This window comes from Gallus gallus, chromosome 24 (assembly GCF_016699485.2).
Source record: "Gallus gallus isolate bGalGal1 chromosome 24, bGalGal1.mat.broiler.GRCg7b, whole genome shotgun sequence".
NCBI lineage: Eukaryota > Metazoa > Chordata > Aves > Galliformes > Phasianidae > Gallus > Gallus gallus.
In genome coordinates this window covers 1233026-1250544 of record NC_052555.1, presented here as the reverse complement: position 1 = coordinate 1250544, position 17519 = coordinate 1233026, and the positions used below count along the sequence as shown (strand labels likewise).

Below are 17519 nucleotides of genomic sequence, written 5' to 3'. Positions count from 1 at the left end.
CTGAACTAAATGCAATCCATACTTTAGCCTCAGTCAAGACCAGAATGCAATCAAAATGTCTCAAACAGTATTTCATTTGTCATTTATATTGCTGATATGTTCCCGTTTGTTGGAATCCCCTCCTCCAACACTGACAGTGGTTATTCTGTCTTTTCCATAAAACCTGCAGCATCTTCCAGTTTTAGCAAAGTCCGTGCAAGGAAATGATGTAGTAGCTGCTGTAGAAATGTGTGCTTTCCTCCCTTGGTTCAGGCGTGAGTGATTTTTTGACCTTCACATGACCTTGTATTTATCTAAATATATGTTATCCTTGCTCTTCATTTTCGTACGTTGCCAAATCCTTTAATCCTGGCCCCAGCACCAACAGCGCCTTGCTACAGCTGCTGAGATTAACTCTTGGACTTAACCCATGTATTTATACAAAATCGTGGAGAACTTTCCATGCAGGGAGAAGCAGCATCACTTAAGTGGGTGGGAACGAGGCAGAAGTCATAGGTGATGACCCTGCAGATGATCCCCCGAGCATCATTAAGAAATGTCAGGATAAATAGGTCAAAGAAATGCAAGCTGTCAGCTCTGTTAGCAGGAAGTCAATGTCAGAGAGTTTGTGAGTGCTGAGAGAAGTGAGAACTCTTTCCCTTAACATTGTTCATTGCAAGTATTGGTCCTGAGCATGGCAAAAAATGGGATGTGGAAGCAGGTGTCGTGTTATATTTGGGAGAGCTTCAGAGATATCTCAGAGCAGTGACGTAACCATCCCAGTCACGTTTCATTTCAAAGTTCCTGATTGGCATTTTGTATTGCACCAAGAAACAGGAAAGGCATCACACCATGTCTCTGTTTTTCCTACCTTAAAAATTGTCTCCTGTGTCTCTTGCATGGGAAATTTCCTAGAGAGACTCTTAGCTATAGAGCAGTGTTTTAAAATATATGTGGTGTCATTTGTTTAAATAGCAGTACTTCCTGCATAGATGCCAATCAGCACATCTCCAGGGAGGACTTGGAACAGTCTCCCAGGCTGAACCATTCACCTGGGCATGGCATGCATGGCACTGCTGCTGGTTGATTGGGTGCTTACTGATGAAAATCACTGCGGAGTTCCTTTCTGTTTGGGGACAGAAGGGAGTTGTGCAAAATGACTCAATGGGAGAGCCCTCTGCCAGGCTCCTTGCCATGTGTTGTTGCAGCACTGGAGCAAACCATGGCTGCAGGGGTGACATGATGCTTTCAGCTGTGCAAATCACATGTCTGACATGGGGCAGGAGATGCTGCTGCTGGCTGAGTTTCTACCTCCAGCCTTCACTTTTCTGTGCTGTGCCATGGGCCAAAGAGAGGAAGGGCTGGAGAGAAGGACAGAGGTGCTGCTGCCCAGGAGCAGTGTGAGAGCTGGAGTCCTGCTGCTGCTTAGAGGTTGTTCTGCTGCACTGTGCTGCTCCTTCTAGAAATAACTGTGTTTATTTCTAGTCAAATTATTTACAGAATAGCTCATTTTATTCCATGTATATGTTACCAAACCTCAGTTCTAAGATGGAATTTATTTTAACTAAAACCACATCAAAGCTTTCTAACAGGATCTTTAAACATACTTAATTTGAATGCTTCAGGAGTACCAATTATTACCCACCTTCATCAGGTCGTGCACATGCAATTAGGACACTCAGAAACACTTTGCATGTTGTGCTTTCTCCCAGTTTACTATAGGAGAATATGCATTTTTTTCTGCAACGGGACTACACAGACATGCAAAAATATTTACCCGTTTTCTAAAGGAACACAGTGTCAATGTGCTGGTGAATATACTGTTGTGAGAGTGGGAAAAGATCAGGTGTTGGTGAGATGTGAGTACAGACGGCTGAGGTGCTAAGAGCTGAACAACCTGCTCTCATCATTAAGCTTCACGTTGCACACACAGGGAGCACAGCTGAAGTCTTCCTCTTGGGGTGTGGGGCTGTGTGCTATACCTGTCCTCTCCCTGCCCCGTGCACAGAACTTGGCCATCTCTGTCCTGTGCACCAAACGTAGAGAACAGAACAATTATTTGCTTTGTGGACTTTTTGACTGCAATATTTTGAAGAATGATGACTCTCGTGCAGCCTGGTTTGTGTTGGATGAGGTTGTGGGGCATCAGGAAGGCACATCCTGAGGAAAATGTTATGTGGTTGTTGGTTGAACAGTTCAGATCTTAGAAACACTGCATTCAGTACTGTGCCTCTCTTTTTGTTCTCATCACAGGTTGGATTTTTCCCTAGTGAGTGTGTTGAACTAATTAACGACAAAGTTCCTCAGTCTGTCACCAATTCGGTGCCAAAGCCAGGTATGTATGTTGCCTTTTAAGGTGCAGTGAAGTGAAATGGAGTCTTTTATTGCGTGTCCCATGCTTAACACCTCCTTTGTACACCTTATGTTGTACTCTGTGTTGATCATCCTTCATGTGTTCCATTGCTGCCCTTTCTCTGTATTGACCATCTGTGAGTTCCTCCTCTCTGAATGGTCTCCGCTGCTGAATGTGTTTCATCTGTTTTGTATGGTAGTTGCAGTGTTCATCTCCTGCATGCTCTGAAAGACTTCAGGCACATGAAAATGTAAGATTGCTGCAGCAATCCATGCAGCTTTCCAGCTCTTGGTGTTTTACATTCATGTTTGTGGTTCTCTGTAAGGAGCACACCGGTGGTCCAAAAATGCTTATGCCGATTTAGATGGAATAGATTAATCAGGTATTGCAAGCTGCTTTCTCTTTGGAGTGTGATGGAGAATGTCAGCTAGAACAGAACTTGGGATCCTCATAGCCTCTGTTCTGGGTATGTAACTCCATCCACTCCTACCGCCCTTTGGTTCTGTATGAAGTGCAGGCAAACCGACAGCAGGCTCTGCTGATGGAAGGGAAAATAAGTAGGAGATATAAGCTGTCCTCCTCCTGTTATCCTAGCATATGTTGGAAGTGGTTACAGGTATACGTGCTGGGATGTCCATAGAATTTACTGATGCTGAAGCTTTTATTTTATTCCTCCAGTTTTTTATTCACAGATGTTTGTGTATGTGTTTATTTTCTGTATCATGGGAAGCAGTTTGGAATTGCTGATCTGTCCTAAAACATTATGCAGCAGGCATGTTGAGCTGGAGAGCTGCTTGACGAGTGTTCTTTTCATCAGCTTTCTTTATTTGAATGATGATCTTACCTTACAAGATTGCTGGTTTGATATGCTGCAAACATGCAATTGCAAAGTCTGATTTTTCCTACAGGAAATGCATCTTATCAGGTCTTGTGTTAGGACTTGGGGCTTGCAGGTTCAATGGTAAGAAGTCACGAGCACCCTAAGTTACCAGGCTGCTGCATTCGTCTGCATTCTCCAAGAGCAACCATTCAGGGAAATCCGTTTTGCAGCTTTTGTTATTCCTGGGAGCATGCAAATGTATTTGGTGGGCTCAGTGTCAGAGATCACTGGCACTTGGAGGCAATGCAGCAGGTGGTCATTCCCTAAGGGCAGTACCTCCTGTTGGATGCTGAGCTCCATGCACTGTGCTCAGTCCCTGCTCTGTCAGCTGCAGCACAGTAGATGAGGGAGCCTTGTATACAGGGTGAGCTGATAGAAACAATCATGAGAGAGTGTTTACTGTTAAATATGGCTCAGGCAATTAAATGTCATGAACTGCTAGTGAGTAGGTTCTTGCTACACTTTAATGAGAGATAATGAAGTAGCATAGATTAATGCATTCTCTTTGGCTTTAACAACACGCTGGGGGGTGGATTTCCTCTGTCAGTCCAGGGAAATGTTTGCTATGAAGTTATAACAAAAGCCTGAATCCCATTAAAAGTAATATGATGAGATATATTGCCAAGCCGTGAGGCTGTCCCTGCTGCCCTTCCCTGGCAGTCATTCCAGGCATACAATTAAAGGCAGAAGCAGCACAGTGAGAAGGGTTCAGATGCATGGGCTGCTAGAGCAAATGTTGCAGCTGTTTCTGTAATCCTCCCTTGCCCTCCCTTTGCACACACAGTTTGTGATACCCTCTCACTGCAGCACTGTACTCCCTGTTTTCTTCCCACCTTGGATGTGGGTGTACTGCATGGTGGAGGCAGATGGCTCAGACTCTCCCCTTGGTTGGGACCGGAGGCAGCTGGAAGGAGTTTGGAGCGGTCCCCTCCCGTGGTTAAGCACATTGAATGTTGTGTTGCAGCACTGGAGGACTTGAGGGAAAAAATGATGTTGCGAAAGACAGAAGGGGTGAGAACATCAGGGAGGAGGAGAGAGTTCCAGTTTACTGCTCTGGGTTCCCACGGCTGCTGTGTCAGTATGGGCAGGAGGGAGGCACGGGGCAGCCGTGAGGTGCTCGAGTAGCACTGCTGCAAGGTGGGCAGTTGGGTCTGCCAGGGAACTGCGCTGCTGGGATGGTGCAAAGAGCTTGCTTTTTGCTCACCTGATGCATTTAATGCCTTTTAATCTGCAGCTTATGCACGTATGGGATATTTTCCATATGCTTTAATATCCACATAAACTAACTATCCTCCCTTTAGATACATTTTAAACATTAGGTTGGCTTTTATCCTGGAATAGAGACTTTCATAAAGGAGCTTCTGTCCTTCCCTAACATTGTCAGGGTCTTTCATCCAGAATTAGTGTTAAGCTGTAGATGTGGGGTTGATAAGACATGCTTATCAACATCCAAACTTGGTTTTCTTTAATCAGAGTGTGGTGTGCGGAGCTTCCAGGACGTGTTGTATCTGCAGCATAAAGCTCTTTGCCACGAAGGACTTTACAAATGTAGGACTGCTTGTGCCGTTTAATTGTCCATAGATTTGGCTGCACTGAGTAATGTAATGAAAAGCAGATGGAAAGCAAAGAACTTCCTGCCCTGTGTTTTTACTGTTATTTACAGAAAGAGGCTTTGATTTGCAGAAGTGATGAGGGCAACATTTTAATGGAACCATAAAATATTGCAATGCTCTTAAATACGGTACCAATAATGACAGAAGTTCAAGTGGAAACAAAAGGCAGCAGGAGAGGAGTGCTGTGCTGAAGTGCAAACTGCTTCTAGAAGCAGCATTTCTATGGGCTGTGGGAGTCCTTCTGACTGCATTTGGGAATTGCCCGTGGGTTGTGGCTGCATTTCCTCTTCTTGCACAGCTCTGCCCACTTCTGGCTCTGCCTGGAGCAGTGTCTGTGTGTGCTCATGCTGTCCTTGCTCACTGCTTTGCACACACAGCTCTCCCAGGCAGTGTGTCTCAGCTGTCTGTTTCACCCCATTCTTTCTCATAACCGTGGATATTTGTAGTCTGGCAGTATTTAAAACCACCAGCCGTGCTTCACCTCACCCATGCAGTTTGTCCCATGCCTTGAGGTGGTGTCATTGCTGTTGGGCTGTAAACGTGCTTGCTGGTGGGGAGCATCTTGTTCCACGTGGCACACAGCTGTCAGTGTGGCAGTTTGAGCTCAAGTGAAGAAATGGAGAGATAAGAAGGTAATTTTTTTCCCCAAAAAATGTGTTCTTAAGAACTCAGGGATGCTTCTCACCCCCCGCTCCATCCTGCTCAGGGCAATGGAGTCAATGGGCCCAACAGCTCTGCCCACGTTTGTGGAGGATGTTTTCCAAATTCTTCTCTTATCCATTCATTTAATTCAGATTTAACAAGGAAAGGTGCTCTTATTGTATGAAATCAAGGGGATGTGAAGGGGTGTTTGGTTAAAAGATCGGGAAGAATGAGGTGCACATAGATGGAACACGCTGCAGATGGCAGGGCTGAACAGCCATTTGACACTGATGAATGCATAATGTCTTAATTAGTGTTTTTATAAGGAAAATATGGAAAGAAAATGCACCTAATTAGTACCATTCTCGTGAACCTTCAGTAAACAAACTGTTTCAGTAAAGCTAAATTAAATGAAAATGTTACTGAGGCAATGCAGGTGCTGTTTGCAGGATGGGAGCAGACAGGGAGCAAACACACAACACACCCAGGGCTCCTAAAGCAGTCCGTGGTCAGAAGGCAGAACACGTGCTGCCAGTATTGACAGACCTAAGGACCAATCCTTGAAGAAGTCTTGTTTTCTCAGCTCCTATGGAGTGAGAGGACAAAGGTTTGGGCATGAAAGGTCAGCAGTGTGAGCTGCTCCTGCAGGAGGCTGTGCAGCGTGCTGGTGGCTCCTCTGTGCCTCTGAGCAGTGGGTGCTGGGGAGGGATCTCAGCAGGGCAGTGTCAGCATCACACCGCTGCTCTGACCTGCAGGGATGGCATTTCCTGGGCTTTGTGTCTTCTGCATTCCATCCAAACAAGAAGCTCAGGCCTGGGGGAGCTTAGTGCTGAGTCTGCCTTGTGTGCAGTGAGTGATTTTTGGGGGGAAACCACTGTCAAGAGGAAAACGTGCATCTTAGGCAGTGAATGCAGAGAATGGAATGTAAGATAAAGCAGCTGTCCGCTTTAGCTCTGCAAGAAACGGAGGAAAGCTGAATGTGTAAGAAAACCATTTATGCACATAGTAAATATACAAATCTGTGGGGCGTTTTTAATTATTGCTGCTAATGGATCAGCATTGTCTGTTTATATAAAGACATGCTACAGCTTCCAGCCCTGCTTCTGACTCAACAAAGTTCTTAACCATAAACACATGCTTAGCAGGCGCTGCAAGGACTGCAAACAAAGCAGAGGTTTCGCTGTGCTGCTCAGCAGGGTGGGCCTTGTGCAGAGCTCAGGCATGCCAAGTGTGTTGTTTCTGAGCTGGGACACTGCTGGGTGGGGAATTCCTGGATCCCAATGAATTTCCAAAGCATACGTTTCTTTCTTCCTGGTTTCCCCCTTGTTTCCATCTCTCCGTTCCCTTCCTTCCCCCTGCACACACCAGGCAGTGGCACTGAGGCTCTGAAGGATATCCAGGAATCCAAAACAAAGCTCAGTCTGACACGTGCCTTTGTAAAAGCCCTTTGGACATAAGATATAACGCAACAGGGAAACAAAGCAACTGCTTCTCAGCCTCTTTTTAGGTCCTGCCAGTGCTGATGTGAGCCTCCCAGCAATAGCCCATTGCTGGCGATGTGGCTGTGTCTGCAAACATCGTGTTTTGCCATTAAGCTCTCACTTACACGCACAGCTCCTCCTGGGGTGTTGCTGGGATGTCATAAATCAGTCTTAAAATTGGATATGCAAATGCTGTGTGTGTGCCTATCTATATGAAAAAGTAATATATGCGTGCATGTAGAGATGCATATGTACTTTCCCTGTGTACACACTTCCAGCCCGTTGGCATGGAGATGGGGCTGTGTTACCATGGTAACGGGGATGCGGGGCTCCAGCTGCTGTTCTGCTGGAGAGCACAGGGTGGGCGATGCTGCTTCCTGAGCGCCGGAGGGGGAGATGCGCTTAGAAACCAACAGCATCTCTTAAAGGAGCTCTGCCTGCAACTCCCAGCCCGACCAAAGGTGTGCGGGCTGCAGCTGTGCTTAACCTGCTGTGATTCATCCTTTACAAACTCAGTTGTGATCTATTCTATGTATTTGTAAAAGCTCTCTTTTTCATGTGAGAACTGATTGCAGCAATGTGTTTATATAACACACGTGTGCTTGTACCAGAACTGAAGGCTGGACGTGTGCTGTGGTCATTGCTGAGCCAGCCCTATTCCTGCATCCTCAGCAGCCCCACTTCTCAGGGAATTTAGGTGTTTTGTTGGCTCATCTCATCTGACCTCACCTTTTTTGCTGTTTTTCGTGACCATGCCGTTCCACATCACTGTTTCTGCATGCAGACATTGCTAGGAAAGAATACTTCAGGTCTAGAATGTACTATAGAATCGACACCTTAGAATGCATAACACTAACATCTGGATTTCTGGAGCGCTGTTTCTCCACTTGCTGTCCCTGCAGATCAATTTGTCCATCTCCTGCAGTTTGTTCCAGGAGGTATTTTAATTGTACTTTGTCCTTTCTCGTGCCTTTTGTCTGTTCTTCTGCCCTCTTCCTACCTGGCCTTAATTAGGAGCAGATCTGGAGGTGGATAATGTAAAGCCGGGTGCTGCATGTGTTATGGAGGCTGTCACCCATTCACAGCTGAGCTCAGGTAGAGCCCATTGTGTGCTAATCACGTCTAACCCTGTACAAGATAGCAGCAACCATTTACTAGGTTTGCTTATAGAAGCTAGATGTAGTTGAAATAGATTATAAAGACATGCTTTTATTGTAATATCTGACAGCTGGAAAAGGCAGATTTTCTGCAAGTGATCTCATCCAAGTGAGTGAGTCCCAATCCTGAGCGCTGCCCAGCTGGGTCTTGTGCTGGGAATGCTCAGTACTATTGGTGGCAAAGTGGCTGTTGGTCTCTATGGTAAATCAGCTTCGTTTTTACTTTTCCCTGGCTGCTGAATTTCTAAAGGCAAAGTGTTCTTCTTTTTCCAGGCTTTCAGTGTGTGCCTCAGAATGGTGTTTCCAAAGTGTGCCGAACCTTTTTGGGCCATGGTCTGGAGGAAAGAACTTACTTGAATAAGAGAGAAAAGCAATGTGGTTAAATACTGTAGTTTGATGGTGATGTAAATGCTCCTAATGCATCCACAGAGAGAGCAGGAAACAACTTTCTGTACTTCAGCTGTCAGTCTTCTTGTGGTTCCTATGTGCAAAGCTGCCCCTGATGTCCCAGTGCTGAAATCCACGTCTCTTCTTCCATTGCTGTCTTTTAGAGTCACCAAAGGAAGAACTGCTTTTAACCAGGCTTTAAGGCTTTATTTCACTTCTGCAATGAGTGCTTTGTTGGATGCTTACTTTAAAAAAGCAGATTGATTTAGCAGTATTTTGCAGGTAGGTTGCATTTGGAGGGCGGCAGCGTGCTGCCTGCCTGCTCCTGCAGCATCTCTTCTGCCCCACGTGGGGGAATCAGCTGAAACAAAGTCCTGAAAGTGGACAAATAGCAGGTTTTTTTTTTTCCTGCAGACACCATTGGAGCTCTGGCCATGAGAACATCCTTTTATCTGTTACTTGGTTTTGAATTCAGCCTCCGGTGGCAAACCTGAAACACTGACCACGTAAATGCAGTCTGTAAATCCCAGCCAGCTCATAAGGGAGGGATGAGCAAGAATGTTAAGTGTTCCAGATAAATTCCTGGGGACACACAGCATTAGGAAGTCAATGCTTTTTCCTCCTTAATCCTTTAATCCTTGACTGGTGCAGCTGTTTGTGGCACTGGTAGGAAGCAGAACTCCCACATTCGGGTAGTGTTCATAGGCACCCACGGATGTGCTTCTTACCCACAGACTCTGTGGGGTCTTTGGTAACGTTTGCCGTTGATGTGATGTTGGCCCTCTGGAAATACAGATATTTGTAGCATTTGGTTGGGTTTGTCATGATGGTTATCTGGCGTTTGTGTGTAAACTGGTCGAAATGCTCTTCCGAAGGGCTGGATGTGACAGTTTCCCTCCAGGAGAACAGAGGTTTGGGTGTTACAAAAGGCTCTGTGGTGTGGGGAAGGAGCTGCAGGAGAAGTCTGTGCTACACCAAAAGGGCATCCGAGTGTTCTGGGGATCTGAGGGGGGCAGATGGATGCAGTTTGGTTTGTCTGTTTCATTCATAGCATTTTGTTGCTTTTTTAGCTGAGTTTCTAGGTCAGCTCCAAGACCTGCCTGTCCCCTCCCAACCCCCACGCCAGTGAGCCTTTATAATTGCAGGAACAAATGCCGTGTGTGCAAAGCAAGCACTTTAACAGGCATCGGTTATCTCACGTGAGCATTGCCTGTGCAGTCACATGCATGGTGAGCAGAAGGCTGATTGCTCTGCACCTTGTGGCTGTGTGGCACAGTGACAGCACAGGTGTGGGGCATCAGTGAATGAGGCCTCTGTGTCCAACCTGGGCCACATCCACACTCGTGTTTTTCCTGGCACAGCCGGTCATGCTGTAAAGAAGAAAAAGATAGCAGCCAGAGTTGGCACAGCTTATCTGCCAAAGAAAGCCCACGGCTGTTGGCCTCAGCAGTGCTGTGCCAGCCCTGTGCTCTGTGTATTGTCGGTAATATGAAAGCACTGTATGAGTGCTTCTGTTATGGAGCTGATGGTACTTGCAGGGGGTGGTGCTGGGGCGGCCATGCCCAGTGCTCTGTGCTCCTCGTCACTGCTCTCCATGTGTTCCAGCTGGGAGCTCTTGTTGTTTTTAAATGAGACTTTTTTCCTTTCTCACAAGCTCTGTCAGAGCGGGACTCGGCTCTAAGAATGGTTGGCTTGAGCAAAGCTCTGTTTGTGGTAAGAGCTCTGAATTCCTGGCAGAAAGGTGGTCGGTTCTGCTCTCCTTTTCCATGCATAATTGTGAATCATTCCTGACTAATTGGATGAGTGCAGGAGCCAAGTTGTTGAGCCACAACAGAAAGCTCTCCAGGCGGCTTTAGCCCTAGCTGGTGGCCCTTGGCTCTGACCTCTCCTGGTAGTGACATGTGGAGTCACACAGGGCCACAATGATGCTCACATCAAACCTCTGCTTACCAGCTTCTGCTGTGTGCCCGTGCCCTGCCATCCCTCCTTGCCTCTCTGCTCTCCCTCCCTCCCCCCCCCCCAGCAGCAGCGTTAAGCTGCTGCACAGCAGAGATCACAGCAGCACTCCGGCCTTTGGGGTTTGCTCATGAATCAGCCTGTATCTGCAATTAGTTCCGAAGACTCGGCTGATCTGAAGTTTCATCTGCAGGATTTCATTTAAGAACTCGTGTTGGTGTCGTGCTCATTCTTCTTCAGCACTGAATCCTGTAACAGCAGCAGAAAAGCTTGCATCAAATTCTTTGACCTGTTCTCATGGGAACTTGCTTTTGCTAAAGGGAAGGTGAGTAAAAGCCCTCTCTTCCCCACTTGCATATGTTTTGTGTCGTTCCTAACTGCTTTCTTCTTTTTTTTACCTCTATGAATGAAATATTTGGAAGTTTTTTCTTAGATTCAAACTGTGCGAAGTGGGACAGCTTGTCACAATGCACTCAGATGTATTGGGTCCTACAGTAAAAAACAAAAGAAGCAGACATCATCCTGGCAGTTTGGTGCATCTGTATGACTGCTCGGCAGCCCTGTGCGGGCTGATCTTCTGTTCTGAATTGCTGCGTGTGCCTTCTGCCTGTGCATTTTGGATAGCGTTGCTTCTGTTGCATCCATTTGCTGTTTGTGCTGGGATTTGTAGTGATGGTTATCAGTGGGTTTGATAGGAAGAACGTTCCTGGTAGCAGGATGTGGCTTCTGTATGTGCAGTGGTTGTACCTGGGCACACACAGAGCCGGATTCCAGCGGTCACGGTTGGCTGCTAAGGGAAAAAGAAATGTGATACGGTCAGAGTCCATGCAAAACGATCCAGCAATAAATATCGAGTGGAATAAGTAGCTGGAGAAAAACATTATTAGGAGATGTGAGTCAGCAAGCAGTTCTGAAAATAACACATTTGAACACCGAAAGAAGTGTTTTACCTCCTGACGGTCAGCGTGTCTGCGTACATAGAAGCAGATTGCTCTTTAATCTCCTGACCCTGAGGCTGCCCAACTGACCCAGTGAGCCGTGAGCCCACGGTTCTGAGATGGATTGATGGAGTGCGCTGCAGCCGTGTGTGAGCTGAGGCGCTGGGGGTCAGCGTGGCTCAGCAGAGCACAGCAGTGTTTATTCCTCAAGCAGATGCAGGTAATGCCATTCACTGGAGAGAAGAGGGGCTGCGGGGCTCAACCCGGCTGGGTTTTTGACCTTAGCGCGGTGTTCTCTGTACCCTTCGGGGCATGAAGCGCAGTTTAGCTCCGTGCGAGGAATGGGAAAGCTGTGGGCAGATCCGACGTTATCGCGTCCCGATAACGGAGGTGGGGAGGGGAGGGGACGCGATCGGAGCCGCCAGGAGCTCTGCCCGGATGGAGCCGCGTCCCTCTGCGCTCCGTCCCCGGCTGCGGTGGGAAGGAGGCACCTGGGGAGGTGGAGCCGGCGGCGGGGCGCCGTGCCGGGGAGGGGCCTGGCGGCGCTCGGGGGCGGTGAGCTCCGCACCTCCGCTCCGCTCCGCGCCGGCTGCAGTGAGTGCCGCGGGAGCCCCGGGCTGCGCGGGGCCGGGCGGGCGCTGCCGTCGGAGCACGTCGGGAAGGTAAGGGAGCGCCTCGCGGAGCGGCTCCGTCTCCTTCCTTATGTAAGGCTTGCGTTTGTCGGTCCCCGCGGCCACTTGTTGCTTAGTAACTTGCCAGGTATTCGGTTTGGGGAACGTCTTTGCACGGCTTTTCCATCCGAGCGGGGTGGGAGGAGCGGGGCTGTGTGCTGTATGCTGTGTGCTGTCCGATCCGCGTGGGCACCGCGCCGTGTGCGGGATGAGAGCAGCAGCCGCAGCCCGGGGCTGTGCCCGTAGCAAAGGCCGATGGAAGCCCGCATGCCTTCCCCCCTTTTGTCACTTTACTTCTGTTTCCCTTTTACTAACCTCTGGTTTCAGGTTTCTATTGCACCTTCCTGCTTCCTAGATCCGCAGCCATAAAACTGCGTTTATTGCACTTACGCCCGGGCCGTGGGTGTGTAGCAGGCCGGAGCTGTTAAAGCGTTCATTTCAGATCTGGGATGGTTGCTGTGAAGATTGCCAGCCCGATCCCAGGGGAGGAAGACTTCCGGAGCTCCCAGACCCCCTCCCATGTGCGTGCTCTGCCGACCGGGGTTACCCACGGGTTTATACCCCTCCAAAGAGGCGCTGACAGATGGGCATGTCTAACATTTGAATTTCAATAGACCTTTGCATATCACTTTATCCTTTGTTTTCCCTCTCCTCTCAGACCAGCGCTGGGAGGACATAGGATGCGTTCCCAAGCATTAATATTATGGGTGGTATTGTTTGGAAAATGGGGCTTCCTATTTAGAACTGCTCATCCATTGTGTGCCGGAGCCCCGGGGCACCGAGTGCAGCTCTGGGAAACAAAATTCCCAGGAGGAGCAGTTACTGGGATCATAGCAGCCCCTTTGCAAATAGCCACGGCTCGTCTGTTCCTATTTGTTCAGAAAGCCTCCTAGAAGCTACCGGCTATTTTAAGGACCAAGTGCCCTGCGGGGTCTTATTATTTATGAGAGAGGAGGCAGGAGGCCTTCCCCTTCCACTCCTCCCCGACCTCCTTTGTTCTGGGCACCACACAGGCGTGATGAAAGAGTCACTGGAAATCAAAGCTCTGGGCTGGTATGATAAAGGAGAAGAATAAAGCACGCAGAACAATGCAGTGTCTGCATTCCTGAGTCTTAGAAAGCAGATTTAGTTTGCTGCAAGCCCGCAAATGCATTGGGCCTGATTTTCAGTAAAGCTTTTGTACACTTCAGCAGTGTAAGGAGATGTATGGGAATACGTAATTCTCATCCTCGGTGCCATATAAAGTGACTGACATGAATGTGTCCTGTGTTCCTTGTGTTCAATATCATTTCCACTCTAGGTGAGTGTAAACTTGGCTTCTAAAGGCAGAATCCTCATGGGGGTTGATGTGGGTGTCAATAGCTGAAGCAGAAACAATTGAAACAGTTGAGGTTGTGAATAGGCAACGAGCTGTCCTGATGTCAACCCTGGCAGAGTAGGTCACGGCAGTGTGAAAGTAGTTGGTGTGGATGGTAAACATCTGCCCTCTGGCTAGTGGAAACAGATAGGGATCTTCAGTGCCAGTCTGGGAGAGCTGCAATGGGAACTGAGAGGTATGCAGTGCTCCCAGTGTGACGGGTCTGTGCTGGGGCTGTGCCATGTGGTTTGGGAGAAAGGAGATGCTGAGCCCTCCTCAGCCCAGGTGGGTTGCTCACATCCCTTTCTGAGGGAACAGCAGCTCCTTTCCCAGTGCCTCTCGTGAGAGCAGACGCCCTCTCGGAGCAGGACTGGGTCTCACCTGGCAAACTCGCTGTTATTCAGCTTTTGCTGTTTAGTGATTCATGTCAGGTCTTTTTTCACTGCTTGCCTCCTCCCACCACCCGAGCTGAAGCGTGCTGCATGCAGAACTGGAGGAACTTGACTGCAGTCACTCCGGTTATCCTGGTTTGGCTGATGTCAGAGCTGTGCTTGAATGACAAGTGAAGGCTCTGGGCTGTGTGCGTGTGTCTTGGTGGTGCTCAGGGTTGGTTTTGGTTACTGTCAGGTTTTTGGACAATCTCCTGCAGCAGTGCTGCTGTTTGTGTCAGCAGTGAGGGTGAGGAGCCAGCAGCCACGCTCTGACTTCATTCAGGGCGTTCTGAAGCCTTTCGGTCATGGGGAGGTTACAGCACAGGGCACATGGCTGGTGTTTGCAGGCAGTGAGAATAAGGGAGGGCAAAGGCAGTTCTCCTTCCAGTCAGAGTGAGGCTGGGAACAGTCGGTGTCCCTGGTGGACAGATAGAGGTTTGGTTGTGCTACTGATGCACTGACTGCCAGAACGTGGCTTTTCAGGAGGATCATTAATCCCCAAGGTGAGCAAGATAAGCAAGAGGGCTGCATTAAGCTCCGTTGGGATACACAGAGATTTGGCATAATATAGTATGAACAACAACAAAAAAAAAAGACAGAAAAGAAAAAAGAATATTGCAGGTGTCTCTTTCGCTCCTTTTCTCCTAGCTCTGCATTTCCCAGTTTGCACTGCTCATCCCCTGGTTCTGCTGCTGCCCTGGTGTTGCCTGGCTGTTACCTTTTCCCCTCTCCCATTGCAAAGACCTGCGTTACCTGACCGAAGCCCATCCCTGCTGCTTTGTCACTACCACTATGAGCACTGCTTTTTTCCCCAGATCCAAGGGAAACGTTAATAGAATTAATAGATTGACCTTGTCAGCTCTTGTACCTTTGAAGCCTCTCTCTTTTCTCTGTTAGCCTTTGGCTGTGATTTATATCTCCTGGCCATATACTGCTGCCCCCAGGGTAGAGGTGCTCTCCTTCAAGAAATGAATTCTGAGATTTCCTGTGGTCTGTTTGCTCAGGAGGTCAGGTCATATTATCTTCATGCTCCTTTATGGCCTTGGAGTTGATGAAAAGATCAGGCATCTCTTTACCTGGAAAGCGTAGCAGAGTTCTTGGTACCAGAATTCCCTGTCTGTGGGCAGGTGATGCTCACCTGTAGCTGGCCTTGCACTTACTGCTGTTATCCCATTGTAAATACTCCAGAAAACTTGGCAGCAAAGTGCCTGGGAAGATTTTTTTGTCAGTGTGAATGGTTCTTATATGTATGTTCTCCTGGAGGTAGAGAAGCCATCTCCAGACTGTTCAAGCTGTCGGTAATGTGTATGTGTACCATCATAGATGTGCAGCTGTGCACACTCAGATCCCATAAAGAATGTTGGAAACTGTCGGTGCTGCTGGTCAGATGCACCATTTGATTTTGTAGCCTTCTGTAAGGAGACAAACGAGACCTAAGTGCAGCAGCAGATGATAGAGGTGGTTGTGTAACCTGGGAATGGGAATGCACAGAGTTGGTTCCTGAGCTGGTGGGTCTCTATGCCAGGTGTTCCTCTGCTGAGCAAAAGCAGCTGCTGCTCAGACCTGAGCCGAAAGTGGTGCTGGCAGGCACAGAGAGGAGCTCCATTCTGCTGAGAGTATTGCTTACAAGCACTGCCCAAAGGCCGGCCTCAGCTGATGTCAGCTGGTAAATACTGCAGCATCACGGTGCTCAGCAGTTGCTGTTTGCTTTCCCCGAGCAAATAAGCAAATACACACTTATCAAGGCTATTAGATATGAGATAGAAGGATATTTTTAGACTCAGATCTCTGGAATTCAGAAATCTTCCTAAAAATCTTTATGGCCAGCAAGGGAGCCCAGTGGTGTGGTTACTGATGTGGTGGTTGGTCCCATTCAAGAGCTAAAGGAATGTGATGGTGCGTGGTTCCAAATTCTGGTTGGGTTTTTAGGGCTGTATAAATTAGCTTCCAAAATAGAATCTGTTGTGGCAGGAGGAAAGAAGCAAAATGCCCCGTTGCTAAGGAACATGAGAGAGAACTGGGAGATGTGACTCAGTTCTTGGCTTTGTGTGATTTCTCTCCAGTAAGATGTGGGTCCACAGAGCACGTCTTGCTAAGTGTGAAGGGAAGGAGATTAAAAACTATTGACTGAGGTTTTAAAAAGAGCTCGAGAGAATTGCTCTGAGGGGAACCAGCTGAACTAAGTCTGCTCAGCAGTGGTTGTGCAGGTAAACGTGTTTGTGAACAGTGGCTGCAGAATCAGGAGCACATCAGGGAGGTGGCAAAACTCAGCTTCGCTCTCAGCTCTGATGTGCTCCTGATTCCCATTGCTGCTCTTCCTCTCCTCACAGTAGAGCTTAATTCTGGAGGAAAATGGGTCTCTGGGGGCTGATAGCGTGGAATGATTTCAGCTTGGCTTCCTGTAAATCTCTCATCGTAGAGGATTGATTTCACTTTTGTTTCTCAATACCTCGCTGTGCTTTTTAATGGCATTCCCACACCTCTTGATTCCATCTTTGGTTCTGTGACTGGGCCTTGCAGTTTGTTGATGTGTTATGACCCAGGCAGCCGCATGTGGCCCTGCTTTGCCCCCAGCCCTGCAGCAGCTCTCAGCAGGGGCTGCTTGGGCTCAGCAGCACGCAGCCCCCGGGGGGAGCAGGAGAAACAAACAGTGGTATGAGCTGGAATGTGGGTCACTGAGTAGCTCAGATCTTCTCCTAGAGTCCAACTTTACCCATCGTCTATTAGAAGACATGGTGCTGTCACCAATCCCATGGTGAGGACGTGCCATAAGAAGCTGCCATTATCCTGCTCGAAGTTTGGTGCTGATGGTCACCAGATGGCTGTGTGTCTATGAGCACTTGGCTCTTATGTGCGTGTAAACTGCAAGTGCTGAGAGCTGCTCATGTCTGCCTCTCTTAATTTCCCCACTCTCTGAGCAGAGGCAGAAGCATAAAGCAGGAGATGCTCTCGCAGGATGCAAGTGTCTCATCATACAGTGTTGTCTGTGCTGTATTTTGTTCTCAGAGCGCTGCAGTAAGAAATTACTGAAAAGGAGAGGGGAAAAGCACGCCAGGATTTGGGTATGCAGTCAGGCTGCATTTATTGAGAGAATTCACCTCTTTGGTCCCCGTGATTCAAAGCCAAGGGGTTGGGAGGCAGAGCTCATTTCCCTTCTGCTTTTGCTGCAGTGGGCAACCATTGTAATTAAATACTACGTGTTAGAAGTGGTCTCCAGTAGAGTTTCACAGCCCATCCATGATACTGCTGCAGTTTGGGCTGGGACTGTTGGTATCACTGGGCTGCATCCGATCCCATGGGGGTAGATCCATAGTCATTGCATCACTACCAGATCTGTGCTGGGTGAGGAGAGCAGTCTGTGACCTGGTTGGGCTGCTGCTGGACCGAGTGCATGGTGTGCTGTGCTGCTTTGTGCACTGAGGGCACAGCGTGAGAGAGAGCACCAGGTTCAGCGGGTTGCTTTAATCCAGGTCACTTCCATGACTCCATGACTCAGCTCCCAGTGCAGCCCCACAGGGGGATGCAGGAACCCAAAAGGAATGCTGCGATGCTCGGATGAAGGTTAGCGTGTCCTAAAAGATCCATGTGGGCTTTCAGCCCTCAGTAACCCAGGAAAAGCACTTTGTGCCGACCTGCAGCCATGAAAGCCCTTGGAAGCAGCTGCTGGCTGACAC

The 17519-nt window shown here is 48.4% G+C and overlaps 2 protein-coding genes across 8 annotated transcripts in view; one reads left to right on the top strand and one right to left on the bottom strand.

Moving 5' to 3' along the window:
- ARHGAP33 (Rho GTPase activating protein 33) overlaps positions 1 to 17519 on the top strand; it is a 171580-nt gene that overhangs the window by 121670 nt on the left and 32391 nt on the right. For 4 of the 5 annotated variants that reach the window (XM_025143331.3, XM_004947963.5, XM_025143330.3 and 1 more), the window contains one exon: positions 2233 to 2314. In XM_025143331.3, the coding sequence (XP_024999099.2) occupies positions 2233 to 2314 (82 nt within the window). Of the gene's footprint in view, positions 1 to 2232; positions 2315 to 11982; positions 12049 to 17519 lie in introns of those variants that run through there. The other variant, XM_025143338.3, reaches the window with a different exon arrangement.
- KCNJ5 (Potassium inwardly rectifying channel subfamily J member 5) overlaps positions 4884 to 17519 on the bottom strand; it is a 127097-nt gene continuing 114461 nt past the window's right edge. The window contains exons 5-6 of one of the 3 annotated variants that reach the window (XR_006932095.1): positions 11399 to 17519; positions 4884 to 11238 (exon numbers count right to left, since the gene is read on the bottom strand). The exon at positions 11399 to 17519 is cut by the window's right edge and continues 18642 nt beyond it. The gene's annotated coding sequence lies outside the window, so the exon portion shown is untranslated. The other 2 variants (XR_006932096.1, XM_015298110.4) reach the window with 2 other exon arrangements.